Here is a 25,821-nt window from a genome sequence, read left to right as displayed (position 1 = left end):
AGAATCAGAATCACATGGAAAAAAAAAAAAAAAAAAAATACACACGACAAACCGAATCGAACCGGGCGAGAGAACCCAAAGCACTGAAAAAGGCCAACATTAAAAAACAGAAAGAAAAAGAAAGGAAAACATAAAAAAAGGAAGAAGAGTGAAGAGAGAGAAGAGAGTGCATTAAGGCCGAAATAACCAGAGAGAGAAGAAGAAGCGGAGAGCGGCGCTCACGGTTCCTCTCCAGACCCAGCTTTCAGCTCACAGGCCACTTTATCCCACTTCAGCCAAACTGGGACCAGAAAATCATTCGACTGCCGTTTCCAGCTCGGACTCACTAAAGCGCGAACGGTACCAGCGTCTAAACGCCGAGCTGGCCTGTGGTTGCCGTGGGGGGGGGGGTAAAAGTGCATATAAGGAGGAGGCTGTGGGGCTTTCTAGCGAGGAGGCACGGAGTTAAAAGAAGCAAAGAAAATAAAACCAGGAAAGAAAAGAGAGAGAGAGAGATGGAGGGAGAAAGGTTTCCAGTGTGAGGCTCGGCTTTAAGAGAAGGAGGAGTTAAACTACAAAAACAGGGGGACGACTCAAAGCCCCGCTTCAAACACGGCCTCCTACAACCGCTCTAAAACATTCAACGTAAAAAAAACGAAGCGTACGGAGAGCCTCGCCGGGTGAACCGTTAAAAGCAGCTTGGAGTAACGCAACGGCGCTCTACGTGGGTTCAACTTGCTTTCCAAGGAATCTTGAGGAATTAAAGAATTTCTGTTAAGAGTGAAGATGATGCTTCTGTAGTGTCGCCGCGAGGACGCGCTGATAAAAAGGCCGTTTTTTTAAGCACTTTGGGCTCCGATAGTTTCTGTAGAAGAAGAAGAAAAAAAGAATTAAATCAAAAAAATACTTTAAGAGAAATTCCTTAATTCTCTTTAATGTTAAACGTTTTACTGCAATCTGATTGGCTGAGAAAGACTTTCTAGGAGTGCCAATATAGCAAGAAGCTCCAGCTCCAGAAGCTTCAGAAGCTCCAGACTCGAAACATGGATTATGAGGAGGATAGAAACATTTGTTTGGACTTGAATTTAGAAGCTGAAGCTATTATACGATGATCAGCCTGAAGACCAACCACTTCCGACGAAAAGAGAAGTGTGGCTAGATGGGGTAGGTAGGGAACATCAGCCAATCAGAGGCAGCGTGATCTGCTGCACTGTTTTTAAAGCACCGACAGAGGGTGAAGAGCAGCGTTCAGTACGGGAGAGGATCTGATGTGTGATTTTAGGGAGTATCGTGAAAACAGGCTTTAAATATCGTGATCTAGATCTTTCGCCATATCGCCCAGCCCTACCCTGTAGTAAAGATTCTTACCAGGCTCTTTGAGAGCATGTGCGTTGCCCACAAGTCCGGTCATTCCTTCTGCAGCCCCGTTCAGGATCTCCGAGGACAGGTTATTGTTCCTCTGTTCAGCCGTGATCCTCTTACGCAGCTCCTCCTGATCCCACAAACACAGACAAGAAAATGAAGTACACACTACTACACACACTAACACCGCCCCCCCCGCTACGACGACGTACCTCACACATTACTGAGAGCTGTAGCGGGAGGTCCTCAACCTTGACAAAGTCCTCCTCGTCAGATTTCTGACTGGTGTTCCCAGACCCCACCTCCTGTGTGTGAGAGGACCACTCTTTAATACACGCTGCTTAAAAAGCTTCAGTAAGGTTCTGTAATCGCCGTAATCATCGTTTTTATGATTTTGTTTGTATGCAATAAAACCCATCTTTACGGATCTTCGACCTACATCAGCATTAACCATGACGGGGGAGTCCGTCTGAGGGCTGGCGGTGGTGGAGTCCTGATGACTTTCCTGCGCTGACGAGGCTTCCGGGCCTGAGGATGCAGCGGGGACGGGAGAATCCTCCTTTCGCTCGCTTTCAGAGCCCCCTGCGTCCCTCTCCTCCTCTGGAGAGTCCATCACCTCGATGGACTCAGATTTAGTGCTTTTCACTGCAGAGTCGGAAAGAAGCAGAGGTGAAATGAACTTGTGTGAATTTACTAGACACAGTTAAACCGAGGGAAGAGAGGAGCTGGAGACACACACCCTCGTTGCTTTCGGTGCTCTCCTGGTCTGATCTGGACTCTCGGGACGCTCCATCTGGCAAAACTCCATTGCACTGTAAACAAGACGACAACGTCTCCAGTCAATTTTGGCCGCTAGACAAAGCCGGCCTTCATTTTAGGGGTTCAGCAGGCGCTCGTCTACATCACCGTCCCGCAGGGCTCCCCTCACCCGACGACTCACCTGCGGCTGTTCTGCCGTGCTGTCTGAGGCCTGCAGGGACGTCTGCACCTCCGCAGGCCCGGCTTCGAACTCCTCCGCGTCCTCCAGCTCGTTCTCGTCCTCCCCGCTGCCGTAGTTATTCAGCGCCTGCGTCTCTGCTTTGGACAGGCCTAACGGCGGGAGTACGGATCAGAGCCGTTCGACTCATCAGTAAGATACGCATTTTAGAAATGGGCCTTTTATAAGCTGGGGTGTATAGAATTGGGCAAAAGTATGAGGACATCCCTTCTAACTACTGAGCATGAGGGGGTTCAGTCGCCCCCTGAGTATCACACTCGTACCAACTCTCTCTACCGTCCATTAGATTCTTCTAGTTACGTTCAGCAGCGTCCCCCAAACCAACGAGGGCGACTCTTCATCAGAGAGAAACTCACTTATGGAGAGGGGCAGGGCTTCTCCGTCTTCCTCCTCCTCTTCCTCCTCCTCCTCCTCCTCTTCTTCTTCTTCTCCCGCTGAGGCATTGCTGCTCAGTCCTTCTTTCTCTTCTGTTGGCTTCCCCTCTCCCTTAAGGCTGAGAGACGCGTCACCCTGCTCGGTTTCATCCTGGTCCTGCGGAGAAAGACAGGCAGGGTTTCTAAGCACCGCTGGCAGTTTGAACCGTGTTGGTAAAAATCAGTCCCACAAAACCGTCCCGAGCCGTGACTTACTTTATCCTCGTCAAAATAAGACGGGGAGAAGGTCTTCTCTGCTTCGCCAGACTTCTTCACCTGATGGAAAAACGCCAGAAAGCAGGTCAGAGATCTGCTGCGGAGATATTAGCACAGTTCGACCTCAGCTGAGGTCAGGCTTAGCATTATCTGAGGTTTAGGCTTGATTTAAAGTTAGGCTTACTGTCAGGCTTAGCATTATTTTAGGTTTAAGTTTGATTTAAAGTTAGGCTTGATGTCAGGCTTAGGCTCGATGTCAGGCTTAGGTTCACCTGAGGTTTAGGCTTGATTTAAAGTTAGGCTTACTGTCAGGCTTAGGTTCACCTGAGGTTTAGGCTTGATTTAAAGTTAGGCTTGATGTCAGGCTTAGGCTCAATGTCAGGCTTAGGTTCACCTGAGGTTTAGGCTCGATTTAAAGTTAGGCTTGATGTCAGGCTTAGGCTCGATGTCAGGCTTAGGTTCACCTGAGGTTTAGGCTTGATTTAAGGTTAGGCTTACTGTCAGGCTTAGCATTACTTTAGGTTTAGGCTTGATTTAAAGTTAGCTGGCAGAGCTGGGCCGACAGAGCAGCCAGCGTAGTAGTGATGCTAACAAAACTAACTAACTAACTAAACTAAACTTGCAGTCTCTACCTCGGCGGCGGCGGTGGGGGTGTGTCTGGTCGGTGTGGGGTCGCTGCGTCTCTTGGCTCGATGGGTGTTCTGGTCGATGTCCTGCATGAGCCTGAAGAAGGCCAACTCGTTAAAGAGGATCTCTGAGATCTCCACCAGCAGGTCCTCGCCGCAGTCCTGCAGTGTGCGTCCCACGAACTTGCTCAGAGAGTCCTGCACACACACAGACACACACACACACACACACACACACACACTGTGTATTAGATGTGTGTGTGTGTGTGTTCCTCACATGCAGATTATAGAGAGAGTGGTTCTAATAAAATGTCCACATTATGTCCCCATTTAGAGGGACTGTTAGTGTGCCGTTTGAGACCCAGCCTTCTTGTGTACTGCCCTTGGCTACGACACTAAGAAAAGGCTCCTCTCTGAGCCTTCTCTGGCTTGATGCAGTGAAGAGCACGTGTGGGCGCCCCTGTGTGAAGGCTACCTGCAAGATGCCTCCGAGCTGCCTGTGGAAGAAGCGCATGAACTCTTTGCTGTCGTCGTTTTGCTGAGTCAGCGTCAGCACCATGCGTCGCACTGACGTCAGCAGCTGAGGAGAACACACCTCCCCCATGTGCTCCTGAGAGAGAGAGAGAGAGAGAGAGAGAGAGAGGGACAAGAGATCATCTCAGGTTAGTCTAGCACCACCTTCTGGCCAGCGTGTTGCCTGTTCAGGAACAGCAGCCTTCTTACCTTCAGGAAGGGGATAACTTCAGTCATGATGGCCTTGATCTGTCTGTCCAACTGCTGGGTGTCGATCTGAGGACACCGCACGTCTGCGGAGGACGGCCCTACGCACGGACAAACGAACACACAGGGGAAATGATTAGAGGAGACGAGCCAGATTCTCAAGTTTCTCTATAGGACCACATACGTTAGGAGCGTAGAAACGGGCCAACAACCCCCATGTACTACATGCAAAGCCCTCAAATTATAAGAGCAGTTTAAATATATGCAATCTCTCTGTAGTGTCCAGTACCTCACTCATATTTCCAATCTTCTCATTTTCTTTATATTAATCTTTACATTTCCAGACTTTCTAGAATGCATGGGAACCCTGATACTTGTGGAAGTGGAACGGCAGCTAAAATATGAAATAAATACATAAATAAATAAGCAAGCAAGCAAGCTTTCCCCCCTCGGCTCGTCTCTCTCCTTCATACTGGGAAGGATCGGTGGCTCCGATTGCATACAGTGGGGTTCTGCTTCTCCACCTTATTCCAAAAGGTATGAAGAGACCGCAGTTCAGCTCCACTGCCCCTACACCCCTCTAGCCCCACATACATGATTTTCCTTTAACCGAGATCCCCTACATGCTACAGAAGCCGCTCTACATGAGCTATGACTATCTACGGAGGTACCGCTCCCTGCCTAGCATCAGTCTGGTATCGGTGCGGTGCGTGGTAAGCCTCATGTTAGGATAGTGTATAGTCTAGAGGTTGAGCGCTGCAGTACCTTCAGTAAAAGCTGAATCAGCAGCGGCGGTAGAAGCAGCAGCAGCAGCAGCACTAGAAAGCTGAGGGTTAGGGACAGCAAACTCCGCCTTGAGCTTCATGCGCTCAAACTCACGCATACGGGCCAGAGCCTTATCTAAATGAATTACCGTGTTACCTGCATCAGAGGAGAGGGGTGGGAGAGGGACAGAGAGAGAGAGAGAGAGAGAGAGCGGGGGATGAAGAGGGAAGAGGAGGAAGAAGACAGAGGGAGAAAGATGGACACACTGATGAGGGTTACAGTCAGCCAAGCAGCGCACCCGACACCACCCGTCAGCTGGTCCTGCAGATGATCTCCTCATTCTTTGCTACCTACGGCTACTGGTTCTTAGTCCAATTAGTAGAGCATGTGCGTGCGTGCCTTTACCTAGATCGTCGCTGGCGAAGGGCTCCAGGTTGGAGGAAGTGGACATCAGGCTCTCGTTATCCACGGAGTCTCCATCCTTCCTCACCTTCACCCTCACGTCCTTATCGGACAGGTCCTGAAACACAACACGGCGTCAGTCCGTTTCTTTCGCTTGAATATGCAGGTACAGAGCATGTAATAACGGACACGTCCATCTGTGCGCTCCTCACATTATCGGTCGTGGCCAAGCTCTCGCTGGGAGTGAGCTCAGACTGCGACCCCGCAGCCCAAACTGCCGGCCCCAGGGACGACCCTGGCTCCTCGGCAACGCTCTTCTCCGTCAGGTGCCTGGTGACGATATCCTACAAAGCAGAGAGAGAGAGAGAGAGAGAGAGAGAGAGAGAGAGAGAGAGAGAGAGAGAGACAGGTCAGCTTTTGTCGCTTACATTCCCCAACTCCGAAACAATATATATATATATATATATATATATATATATATATATATGCAGGGGCGTTACCTGTAGCGAGTAGAGCGCCCTCTGGCGCAGATAGTCGGTGTTGAGCAGCTGCAGCTCGTGGAACAGCTCGATGAGGAAGTGAGGCCGGGACTCGTTCTGGGAGATGAGCGTGGCCACCTCGGAGTAGATGGTCTCTCTCAGAGCCTCAAACAGGGAGAAGTCACTGCTAGCATCTTCAGGGAGACAGATTTCAATAAAATCTAATTATATATATATAGGAGAAATAATCAATCATTAATAATCATTAATAATCTGATCTTTCTGACTTTTTTTGGTGGAGGAACGAGCTTTCGCTTGGGTGTCCAACGCTCGCGGTCTTCAAACCCAGACTGAAGACCCTCCTCTTCTGAGAGTACTCAGGCGAAGAGAAGAGTACTATGGTCTGATTTTAGTCTATTTAAACTAGCTGAGGTTATTCTTGAGTAAACAGTGAAGCTCTTTGGATAAGAGCGTCTGCTAAATGCCCTAAATGTAAATGTACACTTAACGCCAGGACCAGAAAGCATCTAACCCAATAGACTCAGACCATAGTAAATAAGCCCTGGGTTCAATATGCCAACATGGGTTCAATGCCCTGTCCAGTTTTCCGCACATAGGACAGGCCAAACAGGCCGACAATCAAACAAACACAGCAAACGTAAAAAAAAAAAAAAAAAAAAAGAAGATGCGAGCAAATGGAGATTAAGAGGAAGCCGTTAAGACTGGTGGGTGGGTTTAGTGTTACCTGGAGCTTCTGTGCATGCGATTCGGTTAGAGAGGAAGGGGGTTCTCCAAGCATACGCTGTGAGAAAACCAAAAGAAATGAAAAATGAAGCCTGACAGAACGGTGGAACAGAAATGACAAATTAAACCGAGACACACAGGACGGATCACATGACCATATGAGGACAACTGAAGAAGACCATGAGGCCACTTGGATAAACGCTACGCAAACGATGAATGGAGCATGGTCCAGAAACCCTACGCTGAGGAGCGTGGAGAACAGAGAGACTGACCCGACGAGACGTCATTGTGTTTGCTGTTCTTGGTTTTGCTGTCCAGTTTCTCCTGGGTGAGTTTATCCAGGAGGCTCTGGTTCGTATCCCGAGGTTTTGGGTGAGTGGAACGCTCCCTCTCTCGTTCCGGGCCAAACTCTGTGGCGCTCGAACCAGTATCGCTGTCCAGACCTGCTGTGAGAAGAGCGGGACAGAACCTTCAGAATCATGACCATCAACTGCAAGAAGCCCAAAAATACTCCACAGAAGAGCCTTGGTATGAGAGGTGACCAAGATTTAGATGGTGGGGGGGGTTCCAGAAGGTCCCTCAGAAACACTCAAATCTGGAGTTTCCGAAACTTTTAACAGGCTACAGTAACGGAGCTGAAACCTCACCGGTGTTCTTGGGGGCCTTTCCCCTCCGGCGGCGGTTCTTGGGAGTCTTGTCTCTGGATGCCAAGCTGGCCTGTGCGGAGGCCTTCCGCCCCGGCCTGAACGTTTTGGTGACTGTGGTGGGTTCGGCTCGGTCCGGCAGGCTGCTCAGAGAGTCCTGCGACTCCGGAGCGTAGCCGGGGGGCCGGGGCACCGGAGACGAGGAGGGAGAGTGCAGCTGAGCCTGACCGCGGTCCGAGGGAACGGGAGCTGATCGCTGGTCACACGACCTGTTCAGCGAGGAGTTTAACCAGCTGGAGCCGTGAGGGTCACCCTGAGAGCTGAGAGACGGAGGAGGAGACGACGGGAACGGTCAGTGCGGTCAGTGTTTTCTGATAACATGTGTCTATGTGAGAATGTGTCTGTGGGCACGGCCATTGTGGGAAGCCATTGTGAGTACCGTTTGTCAGCGTTGTTGAGCGGAGTCCTCTGCAGCGGTGGGGGGAAGCTCATGTACTCGGTTTTGAGGGACATGTTGGGGTCGTGCGGCTGCGGCCCCGGACTGGCTTGAATGCCAGACGTCTGCTGGATCTCCGGCCCCGTCGGCGGGAACAGCGGAGAGAAGGTGAAACCTGGAAGAACCGACAGAAATGGAAACGGGAGATCGATCAAGCAAGCAAGAAAGCATCAAGGGCTTTTATACATCCAGTCAACCTCACAGGAGAAGGACATTTCTGAACATTTATGCACCCACCAGTCGACATCGGGGAGAAGTTGGCGATGCCAGACATGCCCAGTGTGCCGATAGGAGGAAAGGGGAAAAACAGCGAGGCAGAATCCTGAGCAGTCTGATGCGGCTGTTGTCCTGATGAGGAGGACTGCTGCTGCTGCTGCCCTGACGTCTGCTGCTGCTGCTGCTGCTGTCGGAGAAGTTCGCTCAGAACTTGCTTCAACCTGTTGCCACGAGAGGGTCTCAATATCCAGGTTTCCACATGGTGCTGTAAAATTCTCGTAAGCGTGTGTGTGCAGGAGCGCATACCTGTGGACGTTGTTTTGCTGCCAGGCAAGCTGTGTGTAGCACTGGTTGAGCTGGTGCATGATGAGAGGAACCTGCGGGGAGCCCAGGTTACTTGGCAGCACGTTATACGGCCCGGTCAACACCGACTGCAGCATGCAGGATAGAGTCTGCGAACACACACACAAACACACAGGGGGCTGTTTTAGGGGTCTTTAGTCAAACGTGCACTGCGCAGCTTGATTTAGGGCGTAAGGTGCAGTAATGAACCAATCGGCGTGTCTCTCGCCATCCCTTTAAGAGCCAGGGGCGGTCAGCCTGACCTTGGCGGTCTGACTAGGCTGTTCTCAGTCAGTGGAGCTCCTGCTGTGTTTTCCGCTGCTGAGATACGCAGCAATACTCCAGAAACTGACCTGAACGCCCCTCATTTCGAGACCACCGCGCCCACCAGTGGAGATATACTCACAAGCGGCGCTGCTGTTTAAATGCCGCATGCGGAAATGGGCGTGAAAACAGACTGTTGGCCTTCCTGTACTGACCTGCTGGTCCTGAAGCAGCGTCTGGCACATGGTCGTGCTGAAGTCCAGCTGTTTCTGCAGCTGTGCGATCTGCTCCTGCCAGTGAGCGTGTGCCGTGCCCTCCGAGGCGGAGAGTTCGGCGGCCCAACGCAGGTTCTCCTGTCTCCTCGTTTCAGATCTGGGACACGCCCTCTCCCTCTCGCTCTGCTGGCGGTGCTGGGGCCGGGGCCTACGGGGCGAGGGGCGTCCAGATGTCTCACCCACAGCTTTTACGCTGGAGGAGGAGGAAGAGGAGAGCGAGAGACATGTTTACATGCACTTATTATTTAAATATTATATATATATATTATTTATACACCCTCCCTCTACCTGTCCCTGTTCTTCCTGCCGCTGGAGCCGCGATGCTTTCTGCTGGGATATGCGTGGGGCTCGTCCGTGGAGCTGGACTCTTCCCCTTCGTCGTCATCCTCCTCCTCCATGTCGTCGTCTTCTTCTTCTTCTGCCCCAAGCGCAGATGAGTAGTCTTCGTCGTCTTCCTCACCCAGTGGGCACTGTGTGGAGCCACCCCAAGTGGCCATAGTCCTGAAAACGCAAAATCCGTTGATCAGGGAAATGTACCGTGAGCGCAGTCAGGGGCTGAGCAGCAAACACACAGCTGTTGTACCTCTCGTCACGGCTGTAATTGCGTGGGGTTTGTGCGTCACTCCTGTAGGGGGAGTCGGTGAGCGCGCTCCTCCTCTGCTGTTCAGCCATCAGACTCTCCAGATGCTTCCTCCGCTGCCTCAGCTCCTCCCTCAACACCTGGTGCCTGCGCATCTCCGACCACAGCTGAGAGAAAGAGAGAGAGATAAGGACAGAAAGGTCACTCACGACTCACGATTAGTTTAATCATGGGAAGACTCGTCTTCGTAGCCAGGTCCATGGGGAGGGGGGGGGGGCTCTCACGTTGTGGGGGGCTCTCACCTCGTTGTCCGTGACCGCTACAGGGGCAGGGTCACTGGCAGGCTTCGGGACGGCGGTGTTGCTCTTGGCCGTAGAAGACGACGGCGCAGGAGCAGGAGCAGGGGTGGAGGCGGCGGCTGGGAGCTTCTTCATCATCGCCCCGCTGGTACTGCTGGAGATGGAGGACTGGGAGCAGAACAGAGCGAGGACATTTAGTGAGGCCACGAGCCACGGATGAGGAGTTTACATGGGACCAGCTAGCGTTGCTGATCTTTGGGGGTCCTCAGATTTACATTCTATGACCCTAGTAGCAAGAATGGTTCTATATTAGTACTGAAACTGGGCTCTTTGGCAACGGTGGAGCCCGACTGAGGGCTAAAGCCCATTCATCAATAAGAGGAAGCATGGAAATTTAAGACTGACACCTGTAAATCAGGACACGCCCACTGCAGGTCCTGTATTTTCCCCTGAATCTCCATCAGCCTCTGTCTCTCTTCATGAAGCTGCTTCAGCTCCTGCTGCTGCTGCCTCAGCTTCTCCTCATAGAGCTTCTCCCTGAAGCACACAAACACTCGGGATTAGGATATTTTACATTCAGTAAATAAACAGAAATTAGGCCCAAAAAAGCCCCCAAACACACACCTGGCCTTGTCAGAGAGGGAGAGCTCTCGCTTTGCCTTGGGTGCGGTCGCTCTGGTGTTGTTGGGCTGCTGGTGCAAGCCTTCGTCCTCATTGGCCGCAGTAGCGTCCGTGTCATCGCTCTGTAAAACACGTACAGTCCGTGCGCTCCGGCTTAGAGCTTTTATAAAACCGAACCGTAAGCAAACAAACAACCGGCAGCACTGCAGAAGTGCGTGCTGCTAATCTGCCACCCGTCACCAGTCACCCGTCACTGACCTGCACCATGGCAACGAGCTCCTGGAGCTGCCGGAGTTTCTGCTTGGCCGTTTGGAGGCGGTGGACTTTCTGAGCGAACTCCGAATCCCCGGCAATACTGCTCCTGCGACTCGAGCCTGAACCGGAGCTGTCTCTCCTCCGCCGCGGGCCCTCTTCGCCCTCTACGGCGTCGTCGTCGTCGTCTTCGTCGTCGTCGTCTCCGGCGCCGTTCCCGTTCTTGGTGCCGGTGTAAGGGCCGTCTCGGTTATACTGGCACTCTGAAAGAAGGAACGGTGCGCACGTCGGACCACCACAATCGACTGCTTTTGAATCGACTACCCAACCCGTACCTACGCCCCCGACGACGCGCCCACAGTCTAACTGCCGCCGATGCAACATCAGCGGGCAGCCAACTAACGCGTCTGGACGGAAGTCAGACGCCAGCGGCGGCCAGCGGGAGAGAGAGGGATCTACCCACCATGGAGAGAGAGCAAGGCCTGAGCAATGCTCTCTCGGGGCCTGGAGGCATGACCGGGATTCGAACCAGCGATCCAGCCAGGCTTACGTACTGCCGATTGACCCACCCCTCTATTCGTAGCCCCTCTAGAACTGGCAACGCTCCCGGCACTAGACTGGCAAAGCCAGCCACTGCCTCTTCCCCAACTGCAGCCGGTCGGTTGTGCCGTCTCAGACTCCGGCTGCCGATGGCGAGGAGGCATGGCTCGGGCTTTGAGCTGCTGAGCCAACAAAGCAGAGCGTGAGTTACGTGGTGCTACGTAACGTTTCTAGGCAGAGGGAGGACTGAGGGAGGACTGACCAATCACAGACGGGATGTTGAGGCTGCGCAGGTTTGCGGCGGAGCGGTTGTTGATTTCACACTCGGAGTTGAGGCGGCCGTCTCGGTTGTTGGAGCTGCTGCAAGCGTTGGTTAGGGTGTTCATATCCATCCAGTTCCCTGCGGCCTGGGGCTGGGCGGGGTTCCTGACACACACATGACCACCATCATCATCATCATCATCATCATTAATAAAAAACTACACCCGCTATTAAACAGCCGATATCCAGCGCAGCCCCGTTCCTCCACCTGCACCAGAGTACCTGATGGTGGTGACGGGCTCTCGGTTCTCCTGCTCGGAGTCGAACATCGCCTCGAAGAGAGACCCGTCCTCGGTCGCCTCTTCCTCGTCTTCGTGGACGTTCTCGTTGACCGCGTCCACCATCATGTCGGAGGTTTGCTCGTAATACTGAACCAGCTCCCTCAGCTCGTTCAGCCGCTTGTGCACCTCCTTCAGCTTCCTGCAGGCGGAGAGAGGGAGAGGGACCGAGCTTTCGGTCAAAAGTTTGCGGACACAGCTCTGTCGGCCAAACACGGATGAGCTCCCCACATTTAGGCCAAAAGTTTGTGGACACTGCTCTATAAGCCAAATGTATTGGGCGAGCTTTTAAGCAAAGGTTTTAGCACCGAATGTTTTGGCCAAAAGTTTGTGGACACCGCTCTATTCACACCGCCAAACATATTGGATGGGCTTTTAAGCGAAGGTTTCAGCACCGCACATTTTGGTCAAAAGTTTATGGACACATCTCTATTAGCTCAAATATTGGATGAGCTTCAGGGGGGTAAAAAGTCTGGCCAAAAGTGTGTGGACGCCGCTCTTTAAGTCAAACTTATTGGATGAGTTTTTTTTATCAAAAGTTTTGGCACCCCACTGCTGTTGCAGTACCTGAGTTTGTCAGCTGGGTGGCTGTCGTCATCATAGGTGGAGGAATCTTGTCGAGCGGCACAAGCGCCATTCCCCTCCCGCCCCAAAACTGACGGACGTTCAGATACACCTGCACACGCAGCGCGCTGAGACGCACCACGACCTGAGACACACACACACACACACACACACACACACACACACACAATCAGCAAAGATCTCATCCACCCATTTAAGGCATACAGGCCGAGGTTTTAGGCACCCAAGCCCATCATTCCTAATAACCCCTCTTTTACGTCATCACTTTAGAGAGATCAGCCACGCTGGGGTAACTCAGCTGTGGGAAGTTTGGCTGGCGAGTTGCTGATGACCTACAGGAGCTGTTGTTGAGGGTCTGATCTCGGAGCGAATGAAGTTCCTGTAGGATCTTGTCCATGGTCTGCTTCTTATCCTGGAGCTCTTGCAGTTTGGTGAGTTTGGCACTAGCCGAAGACGACGCGGCAGTCGGCGGCTGCCCCCGGGGATTGTGGGTAGAGCGGGAGCGGCACACCTCTCTGGAGAGGGAGAGACTCTCAGCCTGACGCCTGTTATCAGGGACCGCCTGAGGATGAAAGGGTGAGAGAGAGAGGAGAGACGTCAGCGTAACACGATTAACTGTGGAACATTAATTACCACCATCATCATCACACCTCGCTGCATCAGGTCACGCTGCAATTAAAGGGCCCAGATCCTACATTTCTCCACCATTTCACTCCACTTATGAGTCTCTCTCCAAAAAATTTTTCATTTTTCAAATTCATTACAGTAGATGCTGAATCGTTTATAGTAGTAACTGAATCATTTACAGGAGTAACTGAATCATTTACAATAGATGCTAAATCGTTTATAGTAGATGCTGAATCATTTACAGGAGTAACTGAATCATTTACAATAGATGCTGAATCATTTATAGTAGTAACTGAATCATTTACAATAGATGCTGAATCGTTTATAGTAGTAACTGAATCATTTACAATAGATGCTGAGTCATTTACAGTAGTAACTGAATCATTTACAGGAGTAACTGAATCATTTACAGGAGTAAACAAGTCATTAACAGCACTAACTGAATCATTTACAATAGTAACTGAATCATTTACAGGAGTAACGGAATCATTTACAGGAGTAACTGAATCATTTACAATAGATGCTGAATCGTTTATAGTAGTAACTGAATCATTTACAATAGATGCTGAATCGTTTATAGTATTACTGAATCATTTACAATAGATGCTGAATCGTTTATAGTAGTAACTGAATCATTTACAATAGATGCTGAATCATTTACAGGAGTAACTGAATCATTTACAGGAGTAACTGAATCATTTACAATAGATGCTGAATCATTTATAGTAGTAACTGAATCATTTACAATAGATGCTGAATCGTTTATAATATTACTGAATCATTTACAATAGATGCTGAATCGTTTATAGTAGTAACTGAATCATTATGCTGACACATCTATTGACACCAGTGATGCTTAACCAAGCACTCGAGTGCCTGTGCTCGTCCCCTGTTCCCTTCCATAGGATAATATCTATAACTGTGGTATTAATAAAATAAAACAGTTATGTTGGTAAGTGCAACCAAGATAACTCCATCACACACTGTTATTATTATTATTATTATTGTTATTATTATTATTGATGATGGTCTGCAATGCTGCAGGTACCATGTTATCGCTCCCTCATTAGAGATCTTAATTAATGATGCCTAACGATGCCTCCATTACCATTTCATCATTATTTCATTATTTGCAGCCATTGAGCGTCTTTCTCCGGCCTACCTGAGAGTCATGCAGTTGGTTGTGGAAGCGTCGGATCAGGTCGTTGAGCTCCTCGTTAAGTTCTGAAGTAATACTGATGCCCGACACACTTCCTGTAGTCTCGGTCACAACTGCAGCAACACAGAAACGTCCGATCTCAAACAAACAGGCCAACACAACCACGCCAACCACGCAGAAGCAGCGTCGTCATGCGCTGTAGAATAGGGCTTGTAATGCAAGCCCTGTGGTGAAACCTGATACGCCACTATATGGTCCGTGTGTGTGTGTGTGTGTGTGTGTGTGTGTGTGTGTGTTTTACCAGTGTCGTCCATGACAGCGATGGCGTGCTCGGCGCTGTGCTGCATGGCGAGTAGAGCGGCCTGGCGGCCCTGCAGAGCCCGCAGCTGCTCCTGCTGCTGTAGCATCTTCTGCAGGAGGTCGTGCTGTTTCCTCAGGTTCTCCAGCTCCTCCTTCTGCTCTCCTCGCACACCACAGCCCTGAGAGGGGGAATGACGGAAACGTCCCGATCAGGTTAACTCCCACCCCGATCCGATCAGAGTCTACTAAAGTAAGAATATCAGCCGGTACCGATCCGATCTTTGTTTATTAATAATCCAGCTCCACAGTTTAGATCAGAGGAGCTGCTGATTGAGGGCTTCGACTCCACCCTCAGCCAAAGCGCATTAGCCTGCAGGCTCTCCACGGCTCCTCTGTAAACCGGCCTGTGGTCTACAGATCATATTTAACGCTGTGAGAGAGCTTTAAAACCGAAAGCGAGGGGAAAAGGAAAGTGAAAGAGTCCGCAGCATCGGATCAGCATCACCCACCGGGCAGTGGGGGCTCAGCGATTACTCTGTAGGGCTGCTGACAATTAGGGTTGCTACTAGGGACGCACCGATCTGATACTAGGATCGGATAGTGGCCTGAAACTATCATGATTAGCCAGATCAGGTATCTGATACCAATTCAAAAAACCTGATTCTCGCACTGCCGGTTTCAGAGTTGCCCTCGACCGGTCATCAGCCATCAGCGAGTAATCCAGCTCGTCTTCTATAGAAGGAGAATCGAGAAGGGAGGGGCTGCTCGCTCCTCTGTAGTCTCACAGATTTTGGAGTTCAGAATAAAAGTCCTGAGCCCAGACGAAACTGCGACGAGGTCCAGCACAGTTATTAATGCTAGTGATCAGTAATTGTTGTGGTTTATTTTTTAGAAAGTTAGTGAAGTAATGATTACATCAATCCGGATGGTCAGGTCTATGGTTTATTTAAATTAACAACGATATCGGATTGGTTTCGGCCGATCCACAAAGTTCATGTATCGGTATCTGTATCGGAAACAGAAAGTGATGGATCGGTGTATCCCCAGTATCCCCGAGTGCGAGATATTCATGCTTTGATAATCTCAGAAAAGATCTCACAGTACTTCCTCTTGTTGTTGTGATTTTTCGTAAATCTTGTTATTATTATTATAATAAAACATTTACACACTGACTTAAAGGAATGACACTTTTTCAACCACAGCGTTTCTAGCTGATTCTTTTCATTATGGATTCATCTGCTGATCATTTCCTCCATTAATCAACTGATTGGATTTTTAAAACTCTGAAAAAAAGGAAGAAATTCATGGGATTTCTTTGCATTTCGCTTTCGGTTGCAGGTTTTCTTTCCAGTACTGGTATGATAAGCCATCGATGCTCATATCATGTGGACGATATCTGTCCAATATCACTTATTCTTATTATTCTTATTATTATTATAAGACACCCCCCTCCCCCCTCATTCAGCTCAAATACCCATTCCAAACTTCCTATCAGAGCGCCACCCCATGCAAGCAAAGACAAGAATTTCACAGCACTGTACAAGCTGGTACTACCCTAATGCAGCAGAGCTAAAGCAAGCGACACCGGCGACCTGCTGAAGACCGCACGCCGCCCGGTTTCTGCACCTGCTACAAGCCTGAGCGGCATCTGACTGAGGGGAGGGAGAGAGTGAGGGTGGGTGGTCACTGTGGGTGGTCACTGTGGGTACTCACGGTGGCGTCCGAGGCTTCTGAACGCGGCTCTAAGTTCAGAGACGTGCTCTCAGCCATCGAGCCAGAGCCCACCGCCGAGTCAACTGTGGCACCTTCGTCCTCCTCCTCCTCCTCCTCCTCATCATCATTCTCCCTCGCCTGTAAAGCGGAGCGAGTTCAGAGAAGAACCCATTAAAAGGGCAGAAGCAAGGGCTAAGCCTGTACGTGGCTAAGGCTAGTCGCTTTCCTAGCTGCTCAGGCTAAAGTTTAGCTTCTTAGTCCTGGATATGAAGTGGAACAACAACAACCGAGGCTGGAGTGGAGCCCGCCCCCAGGGGGCGTGGCAACTTTCTATCATTCCCATTACAACAACAAGGACGCGCAGTGTCAGTGATTTGAAGCACCAAGTGCAGTTTCGCCGTCAACAGCACCCCCTTGTGGAGGATCTGCAGCCTGCTGCATGTGAGGGGGGAGCGAGTGAGTCCATGAAGTGCTTTGGATACAACAACAAAACAAAACGATGGAGAAAGATGGTGAGCTAGACCACAATGCACTGGGGTGAAAGTGAACAAATGTCTACTAGCGAAACGTCTCTACTTCCTACTTCCTTCCAAACTCTCAGAAGCTCCAATTGCCCTCATTGTTCTTTGATGGCTATTCTATTAATACTTTCTCCACTGTTTGGGTTCATGTACTGCCCCTATCCAAGGGGAAGGGGTCATAGAAGAGGGCTACTCTGGACTGTCAAGGGAAAACGCCATGTCTCTCATTCCTTGGTCGTAATCGAGGAATCAAGTGCTGCATTCACAATAAATGTATCCCGATATGATAAACCGTCGCAGCGTCAGATCGCCCAGCCTCAAATCTAGGGCAGTGCAATCGGGTCTCGTTACACAGCGCCGTTAAAACACTGCATGCCTTTAGCAGGAGGAGCGCGGTGACGGCGAGTCCTTTATCCTAGCCTAGCGTCTGTCTGCGTCTGTACAGTCTAGAGCCTTTCCTAGTTTAAAGCCCCATCTCTGAAACAAGGCCGCTCAGGATGCCAAACAGAGGACCAAAAGCCGAGAGAGAGAGAGAGAGAGGGGAAAGGGGAATGTGCCGTCCTAGATACAGCCACCGCATTAGTCAAGCGCAGCCAATGACACGGGAACAAAACACAGGGACGCACTAAATTTAAAACCTAGGGTCCGGATCAAGGATGCGTTCCTCGTACGCAAACCCGGCCTCAAAACGTACGCTCCACATCACGATGCCATCATGATACCACTGCTCAACAGCGGACTGATGCTACTGACTTGTTAGGGAGCTGTCCAATCAAACATGAAGCTGTGTGTAGAGCAAAAAACTGTTATTATTATAATTTATTATTATATACTATATACATTATAATACTATATAGCTTATTTTTAAACGTCCCACGGCATCTGTAGTTAACCACCCCCATCATTTTTCAACCATTTCTTCAATTTCTTTCAGAACGATGCACGATTAGGGTTGAGCGATACATGTAAATACATCCGTAGTGACCGATGCCAAAAATCAGAGACCCTTCTATTGTATTCATCTAATGAAACCAGTCTAATCCCACGGTTGGTAATGAAACCTGCAGTTGATCAGGACGATGTTTATTAAGCACTGATGATATCCTCCATATGCTTTGAAATTATATTCGGTATCACAATACGATAAAACATCGTCCTCTTGCCCACTTCTACATACGATACACGACGACAGCCAATCAATCAATCACAGGGGCAGTAACACAAACCGTCTGATCAGCACTGCAGGATAAAGCCTGGCTGAAGGAACTCAAAAATAAAAGTTATATGGTATTTAAATGTAAGAGCCAAGAAAGACAAACACAAAACTCATGAACCAAAAAGGTTCACCGTGATTCAGACGAGACGAGCTCCTGACCATTCACCTGCCGCTCTGTTAATCAAGGGTGTTCCTGACCTGCTATTGCTCTTCATACAATTACCAACAATAGCTTTTCAGATTCAGTCCAGTCTGAGCTCATCAACACATGGTCTCACGTGCCAACAGAGAGGCTGCTTATATTGTCCAGAAGAATTGGGGGAAATGTATACATACACTGTCTCGGTATCAGCAAGAGAGAGAGAGCGTACCATAGACACCATAAAGTTATTTATTTATTCATAGAATATTTTGGTTTGCATACTTTACACAACCAGTAAACAGCCAGTCAGAAGTAGTCATCACCATTAATAAACACCATGTGTTGTTTAAGCAGCTTGTTTTAAAGCCACGCACTGAAGTTTAGTGTCTTTTCACATGAAATGTGAATTTTAAACACCAGCTTAGCAAGATTATGCGTCCCCACTTGCTTACTGCACTGTGGCGATTTTCATGGTTTCAAAGCTCTGAAGCTTTTCAGATGTGCAGCTACTCAACCAGTACAAGCATAATCAGGATTTATAGCCGTCTGTCCAGTACTGAAGTTTTAATTGTTGGCAGGATGAAAAAGCTTAACCTGGTAATCTCAGGAAGTCTCCCATCCAAGTACTAGCCAGGCCCAACCCTGCTTAGCTTCCGAGATCAGAGAAGACAGGGGGGTGAGGGACGATAGTTAGAAAACAGTCGTGAAAAATATTCATATAGGTCTTACTTTTCCCACAAAATAAGATCTAAAGCTTGAAAGAGCAGCGTTTACTGGTCGAACAGCAGCACATCTGAAAAGTTTCCGAGCTGAAAAAATAAAAACGGCCACAACGCAGAAACCCGAGCTGGTAGGGAAAACAATAACCAGCTTAGAAACAGAAAGCGCTGCTGCAGCAATTTCACATTCAGGCGCTCGTCTTCAGGTACGGCTGAAACTCTACTAAAGTAAGAGGTTGAGGTTTATGATTTCTTCTGGCTTTTAGTGGTTGTTTAAACGTTTGGTTTTATAATAAAGTAGGTCAAGGCTTCAAGGCGTCGGTGCTCTCGATTCCTGACACCAAACCAGTCAGTGGTCAGTGCCGGTATTAAAGTTTAGCGACTTAGCACAGACAGCAAAAGGACTGAAGAGCACGCCACGTCCAACCTTCTGAGACCTGGTCTCTGGACGCGGTTCCCCACCCCTCGTGAGAAGACCAGCGTCTGCCTGAACTCAACCCTGTCTCCCGTCCTGCTAAGCTCACCGGACAACACGGACGCACTCCTTTAAAGCTTCAGCAGATAAGAGAGCGGGAGCCACTAACCAGCATCTTCTGCAGGAAGCGCAGGTAGGACTTCTCCTGCTCCTTCAGGTGCGTGATGAGGTGCGAGAGGCGCTCGACGTTGGCCGGAACGTCGTTCTTCTCCAGCAGGTCGTCCCTCATCGAGCTGGCCTTGCTGATGTACTCGCGGATCTGCACCAGCTTGCTAACCACCTGCGGGCGGAAACACGGAGAGTGAGCAGCCTACATACACACGAGAGAGCGAGCGAGCGAGCGAGAGAGAGCGAGCGAGAGAGAGAGAGCGCTACAATGATGCTCTCCACACGGACGGTGGCGTATTTTTAAACTGGCCTAAATTCAGACTGCTCGCGTCGCCAAGCTCCCTCTCACATCTGTGCTCCAGTTTCAGTCCAGATCAAACCTCTTTCTCAACACACACACACACACACACACACACACACACACACACACACACACACACACACACACCAAAAACAGACCTTTCTCCACTGATGCATTTTCACCCGTTTCAGTTCAGGCCATGTAAACAAACCCAAAGGTCCCGACCTGAGCTGCTCAGTTTAACCCGATCACTTAAGCCCAGCTTAGGCCGACCCGGCCACCCGAGAGACGCTCCTCTGCTCAGGCTAAAAAGGCACCGAAATCTTATCCAGCACTCATGGTGGTGGTTGTGTTACACACTGGGAGCTTCTACAGTTTTGTGCAGAAACCACGAGGCTACTGCGCCCAACACCAGGAACTGAGCCTCCTGGATATTTTTGGGGGGCTAATAGACCACTAATAGACGCAGCAGGTAAAAGTCCGACCCCAAATCTGATCTCTCCCTTCACCACGTCTACACTACAACACGTTCCACAAAACCAGTACATTTCAGCTGTGTTCAGTCACCTGGCTGCTGTCGATGACCGCTTCCCCTCTTCGATCCTCCGCGGCTGTCCCAGGGCTTCGGTTCGGCCCACCTGGCTCCTTACCGGGCAAGGCAGGCATCGGAGAAAACAGGTCTTTCCCAGGGCTTTGCTTCTTCGGCTCCTTACCCGCTGGCGTGGTGGGGGCGGCGGCAGAGGGCTCTCTGCTCTTGTTAGTGTTGACATGTAGTGACAGGAAATTAAAGGGTTTCTTGGTCTCAGATGACAGCTGTCTCTGGTTGTTCGCGGCGGTGACGCGGCCCTGGGAATCGCTGCCGATGCTCCTCTGGGGGACGGGGAAAGAGTTCAGATGTTATAAAATGAGCTGGAACAATCTGACAGTACAATTCTATGAGAATTTCTTCCTGGATCGTTTAGATGCTCTATACGTGATTTTCTACAACACATTTCCAGGAAATCCCAGCCTTACAACACAGCTTCCTATCTAGTGCTCAGCTGAAAATCTCATACCTGCCTCAGTCCATCTCACATCATTTCATAACTACACGTGGTCCTTGCCAATGATATCCAGGGTAAGGGGTTCACGGATCAATTATTTAGCTCAACAATCAATCACTCGGTTCCTTCATGGCCCAGCGGCTCACCTCGTCCAGGTCGGTGAAGTTTATCCGCTGGCGTAGTCGGTCGAGCTCGGCCTGGTCTGGAACGGACATCTGTGTAGTGTACTTCACATGAGGGAAGGAGTGGGGCGTCCTGGCTCGACGGCGGCCGGCCCCTGGAGTCGACTCTGGAGAGATGTCGTTGGTCAGGCGGCTTTCGGACATGGCCGACAGCTTCTTCCTGTTCTTCTCAGACGAGCGGTTCGGCTTTTTCTGCTGCACTCCCCAGTCCTGGGTTGAGAGCAAGGGCGAAACTCAGAATGTGAGGATCACGACTCACAGCACTGGGCTGAGCCATGTACTCTCAAAAAGGGGTCTCCAGCTAGTGGTGTCAGAAGTCTTTACTCTGCTTCCCCCACAGGACACGTTAAATGCACCCATTCTATAAAGGAGTTTGAGGAGGATATTGTTCATATATTAAATAGATCAATAAAAAAATAATGGAGAGGGGATTTCAACAATGCCTTTACAGGTGTTTTGCAGTTGTGGACGAGGTGTATAAGTGAATAAGGAACTGCAGGGTCTAACGCTGCAGCAAAATTTTGCTTGCAAAATAGGGATCATATGATCTGACCAGCTCCTAGGATCAGCTAAATTTTGGGCCGACCGTATATTTGGGCTAAAATCATCCGATATGGATACATAGCCAATCAAACAAATCTCCAACAGGACTGCGTTTCATAGGTGTGTTTATTTAGCCTGTGAAATGAACGTCTGGATGGGGGACTATATTAATGATGATGATGTTAGCCGTGGTCCCTTTACCACAAAAAAAAAGTCAATTTAATAAAAACAGGCAAATCACACAGTTTGGGGAGGGGGGGGGGGATGGGGGGGCTCCATCATTACACCCCCAGCACCCTCACGACATCCGAAAGTAAGTGCATGGGGTATTAATCAAACCTCTGAACAATTAAAGGATTAATCTGGGAAGAAGAAGAAGAAAAAAAAACAGCAGTGCAAAAACTGGACTTGCAAAGCTGAAGGTGTGCGAAGTACCATGTTATTGAGTCTGTCGTCCAGGCAGCCGTTGGCGATGGTCCAGTTGTGCAGCTCCTGCTCATCTGCACAGTCATCAAACGGAGCTCCGCCTGTTGCCATCTCAAGCACTCAGTATCTGCTGAAGACAAGATCACTGATCAACGCTTTAGACCCGAGGACCTTGAACCTCTCAGCACAGCGTCTCAAATCTCTCGCCTGGATCACGATGCATCATCAGAAGAAAGCGACTCACTAAAGTGGGCTGCTTTATTGCTCACAGGGCGATTTCCAAATTCCACCAAAAAACGTGTGGACACCGTTTTTACGGCCCGTATTCCGTAACCTGACCTGCAGCTCTTTCCCCTCTAGACGGGCTTGACCATAAGACATTTGGTTAAACTGAGAATCTCTGTACATACACACACTATGTCCAAATATTTGTGGACACCCACCCCTTTACCCCTTCTAATAAACGCATTCAGCTACATTAAGCTGCACCCACTGCGGCTGACTAGTCCCTGTGGACGGTGCTGCTGACCATCTCTCTGGAGCAGATGATGGACCAACATGATGATGAACCTACTGGCACCATGCTGCCTAATACCAGGCCAGGGCAGGCGTGGGCTAGTAGAGGGGTGTAAAGTCTCGAAGGTGTCCATCTGGTGCGGGTTCTGTTAGTTGCAGTAAAATGAGAAATAACTACCATAATAATAATAATAATAATAATATTAATAATAATAATAAACATTCACCGAATATCCTTTATCCTTTCCCAAAGGACAGAAATCAGATCAGACGGCCGAAGCACCGTAAACAAGGAAGGCTTCAGCTGCGGCAGCGTTGTAGAAACCGCCCGCCTGATTGTCCGAGCGCAGGCAGTTACTCGGGACGCTCATTGTGTTTTTAAGAGCCGTTAGCGTAATCTGAAAAGCTGCCAGGCAACACGTCCCGCCATAAAGCACCCAAACACACAACGCGGCGTCCAGGAAACGAGCAGGCCGAGGTAAAACAGGGGTCAAGTTACAGCAGCAGCGGTCTGCCGTTACTCTCTGTAGGCGGAAGATTAAGGAGACTTACCAAGCCAGCTCCTCCCCTGCCTGAGCACCAGCGGTTCATTGGTCCCCTCCTCGGCCCACTCCTCGGTCCGGGGGTCTGACGTTCAACCTGGTGTCCCGAGTAAGTCCCAGGACAGCAGACAGGGCGCTCATGATCATTCTGATGAGCTCTGCTCTGATTGGCAGGTTTACAGCACCGCATCAGGCGTATGGTGAGCAAAGCTGGTCAGGCAGGGTTAGCTTCCAGCCTAGCACAGATGCTTGCCTGGCTTTCGCTTTGTCTCGCCCCGGTTTCCTAGGGCCTAATCGGGTCGGAGACAAAAAGTCACGGGCCGTTTCGCGAGATCAAGCATACACTATGCGTCCAAATGTTTGTGGACAGCCCCTGCAATGAGTGCATTACTATGTAACTACATTTAGGCCCGAATCTGATCCGACAATAAGAGTTCGGACGGTTCAGACTTTTTTTCGGGACTTGAAGGAAGTTGAGGCAGGCTATCGACACCTGTTTGACCACCGAAGACACCGAAGAGTTCGGACATTGACCCCCAAGACGCACCCAATGCTGACCCACACAGCTTGTCTAGCCCCTGTAGAGAGGTACTTCCAACAGCACCATCACCAAGAACCTTCTGGCACCATGCTGCCTAATGCCAGGCCAGGCCAGGCCATGCCAGGCGTGGGCTAGAGGGGCTGTGGTGCAGCGGAGGTTTCGGTGACCTCACCAAACCCTCACCAAACCCTCACAGCAATGCTCCATCCTCCCAAATCCAGCAGAAAGCCCAACTTCTTCCCAGTAGTTCCTCCAATAACAGGAAAAAAAAGCAGGCGTCCCAATACTTTTGTCCACACTGTGGAGGAGACCCGCGCCGGCGCTGAGAGAAGACCGCCAGCGCTGGGCGCCGTCACCATGGTAACCGGCGCGGCCTGGGGCTCGCGCTGCGCCTGAGGTAAACTTGGCTGCGTTAGCCACGAAGCTAACTAGCCATCTAGCTAACTAGCTAACTAGCCCCAACAAGCCGCCACAGAGCGCTGAGGCTTGCGGGGGAGAGCCCTTCCCCAACGCCGGCCCTCGGAGAACAGGGCCAGGGCCCCTTTACGCCCGAAAATACCTCAGAAACGTAGAAAATAGCGTCCCGCTGGAGCTAGCTGGCTAGCATGTAGCTAGGCTAACGAACTTCTGAGGTAACGGCTGGGAGGACCGCAGCTCTCGGTAAAGAGAATTAGTCGAGATTTGACTCATGAATTATTTTAGTTGCCAATTAATAATAATAATAATATTAATAATAATATTAATAATAATATTTAATACTAATAAAAACCAAAAAAGTTTTGTTGTTTAGCTTGTTAGCCTGGAAGCTAATCAACACGACTTCTGCACAAAGCGGCAAATTCCCTCAGTCAGGTATAGCTAGCAGTTAGCTAACCTAGCTAGCCAGCCTTAAAGTTAGCTAGCGGGCAAGGTAGGCTGTCTAGCCCCCCAGCTAAACCCCCCCAGCTAAACCCCCCCAGCTAAACCCCCCCAGCTAAACCCCCCCAGCTAAACCCCCACACCAACACTTCGCTACTTCACTTTTTATTTGACCCACTTTCACAGTTTCCTGCCATCTTTAGCCAGCTATCAAGTTAGCTAGCTAGTTAGCTAGTCAGCTAGCCAGCGGGTATGGCTGTGGTACTGGCACCGGCACCGGCACCGGCACCGGCACCTGCTGCTGCCACCTCCACCCCACATCTCCACACAGACGGGCGCTCTACAGTGGGACCTAGCTAACGCCACAGGTAAGCGCAGGTCAGGAAGATGAGCGGTACGGTGTCATTTATTATTTTTTTATTTGGGGTATTTTTATTATTTTGGGTTAGAAAATGTAGCTAGACTCGGAGCCCGGAGCCCCCGGAGCCCCCTGACCCCCTTAGCAATCTGCCGCCGGAGAACACTGGAAAGTGGGACACTCCGCAGGTCCCGCACCGCCGTGTCTCTTCAGCACAGCCTTAAGACCCACCATGAAAACAGGGCGAATATCAGCCGAAATCACCTAAAATCACCTAAAAACACCTAAAACATGTTATAAGACATGTCTCATAATTAATAACAATAACAATAAAAAGAAAAGGGCGAAGGCAGGCAGGCTGGTACCCCGGCTGCTGCGGGCTGATCTGGCCGGCTACGGAGCTCCAAGTTCGCGGAGGCTCCTCCGCGTCTCCGCCGGCCTGCTTCCTGACTGAAAAGCAGCCGCCTCACGACTTATTCCGACGGACACGGTACCTTGGTATATCCGCTGTATAGTCCAGTCGTACAGCGAGACGCCCGGGACATCCCAGACACACGGCCGCTGGAGGTTTCTCCGGGAAAGGCTGCAGAATTCCTCCCAATAACAAGCTCCAGCCTACAGCTGCCGAGCGGCCGCCATCTTCCCCCACATAGCCGCACGGCGCGGAGGGATACTGGGCACGGGGCTTCTCCTCCACAGCTGCTCCATTCAACTCCAGAAATATCTGACAGTTATGGAAGTTTTTAATGTTGGACTCGCGTCATATTTTGAGGTGGATCTGCAATAAAACGGCTGTATTATTTTAGGAGTGATTAAACGCAGCCAGAGGAGAGGTACTAGGTTGTTGCTCGGATGTGTACATGACTCCCGGCCCCTGCGAGTCCCTCGTCCCGCCAGTGGAGTTGGTCATGGAGGAGATTATTAATAAGTTTCAGAAATTTGAATTATTAAATTATATCTGCTATTATATCAGATTTCACCACATTATGAGGGGTCTTTTAAGAGCTGGACATCAGAGCAATATCGCAATATATAACTGTGTATATAACTGAATATATAACTGTAAACAGCATAGATATAGATTTAATTTTAAATTAAATCTATTTAATAAAAAT

The 25,821-nt window shown here is 50.0% G+C and overlaps 1 protein-coding gene across 5 annotated transcripts; it reads right to left on the bottom strand.

Moving 5' to 3' along the window:
- Nucleotide 1: 1 nt before the first annotated feature.
- pcm1 (pericentriolar material 1) lies at nt 2–25,360 on the bottom strand. 5 transcript variants are annotated; one of them, XM_072670697.1, is made up of 40 exons: nt 25,201–25,360; nt 21,901–22,018; nt 20,887–21,132; nt 20,265–20,567; nt 19,398–19,568; nt 16,216–16,353; nt 14,504–14,681; nt 14,206–14,315; nt 12,753–12,978; nt 12,399–12,540; nt 11,776–11,973; nt 11,495–11,658; nt 10,699–10,955; nt 10,444–10,562; nt 10,227–10,356; nt 9,823–9,987; nt 9,524–9,687; nt 9,229–9,441; nt 8,881–9,133; nt 8,366–8,511; nt 8,081–8,280; nt 7,787–7,958; nt 7,351–7,667; nt 6,976–7,149; nt 6,705–6,761; nt 5,981–6,153; nt 5,693–5,824; nt 5,484–5,598; nt 5,079–5,234; nt 4,317–4,414; nt 4,069–4,203; nt 3,600–3,791; nt 2,968–3,027; nt 2,695–2,869; nt 2,282–2,430; nt 2,081–2,153; nt 1,781–1,986; nt 1,554–1,646; nt 1,348–1,471; nt 2–844 (listed from the first exon to the last, which is right to left on the bottom strand). In XM_072670697.1, exons 2-40 carry the CDS (start codon nt 22,000–22,002, stop codon nt 819–821), a joined length of 6,252 nt encoding a protein of 2,083 aa, XP_072526798.1. In that variant the 5' UTR covers nt 22,003–22,018; nt 25,201–25,360; the 3' UTR covers nt 2–818. The 5 variants fall into 5 exon arrangements, with proteins under 5 accessions (XP_072526798.1, XP_072526799.1, XP_072526800.1 ...); XM_072670698.1 differs by having other exon boundaries at nt 6,976–7,146; XM_072670699.1 differs by lacking the exon at nt 6,705–6,761.
- Nucleotides 25,361–25,821: the final 461 nt, after the last annotated feature.

This window comes from Salminus brasiliensis, chromosome 24 (genome assembly GCF_030463535.1).
Source record: "Salminus brasiliensis chromosome 24, fSalBra1.hap2, whole genome shotgun sequence".
In the NCBI taxonomy this organism is placed as follows: domain Eukaryota; kingdom Metazoa; phylum Chordata; class Actinopteri; order Characiformes; family Bryconidae; genus Salminus; species Salminus brasiliensis.
Note: the sequence above shows the minus strand (reverse complement) of the source record. Positions and strands in the feature narration are given on the sequence as shown.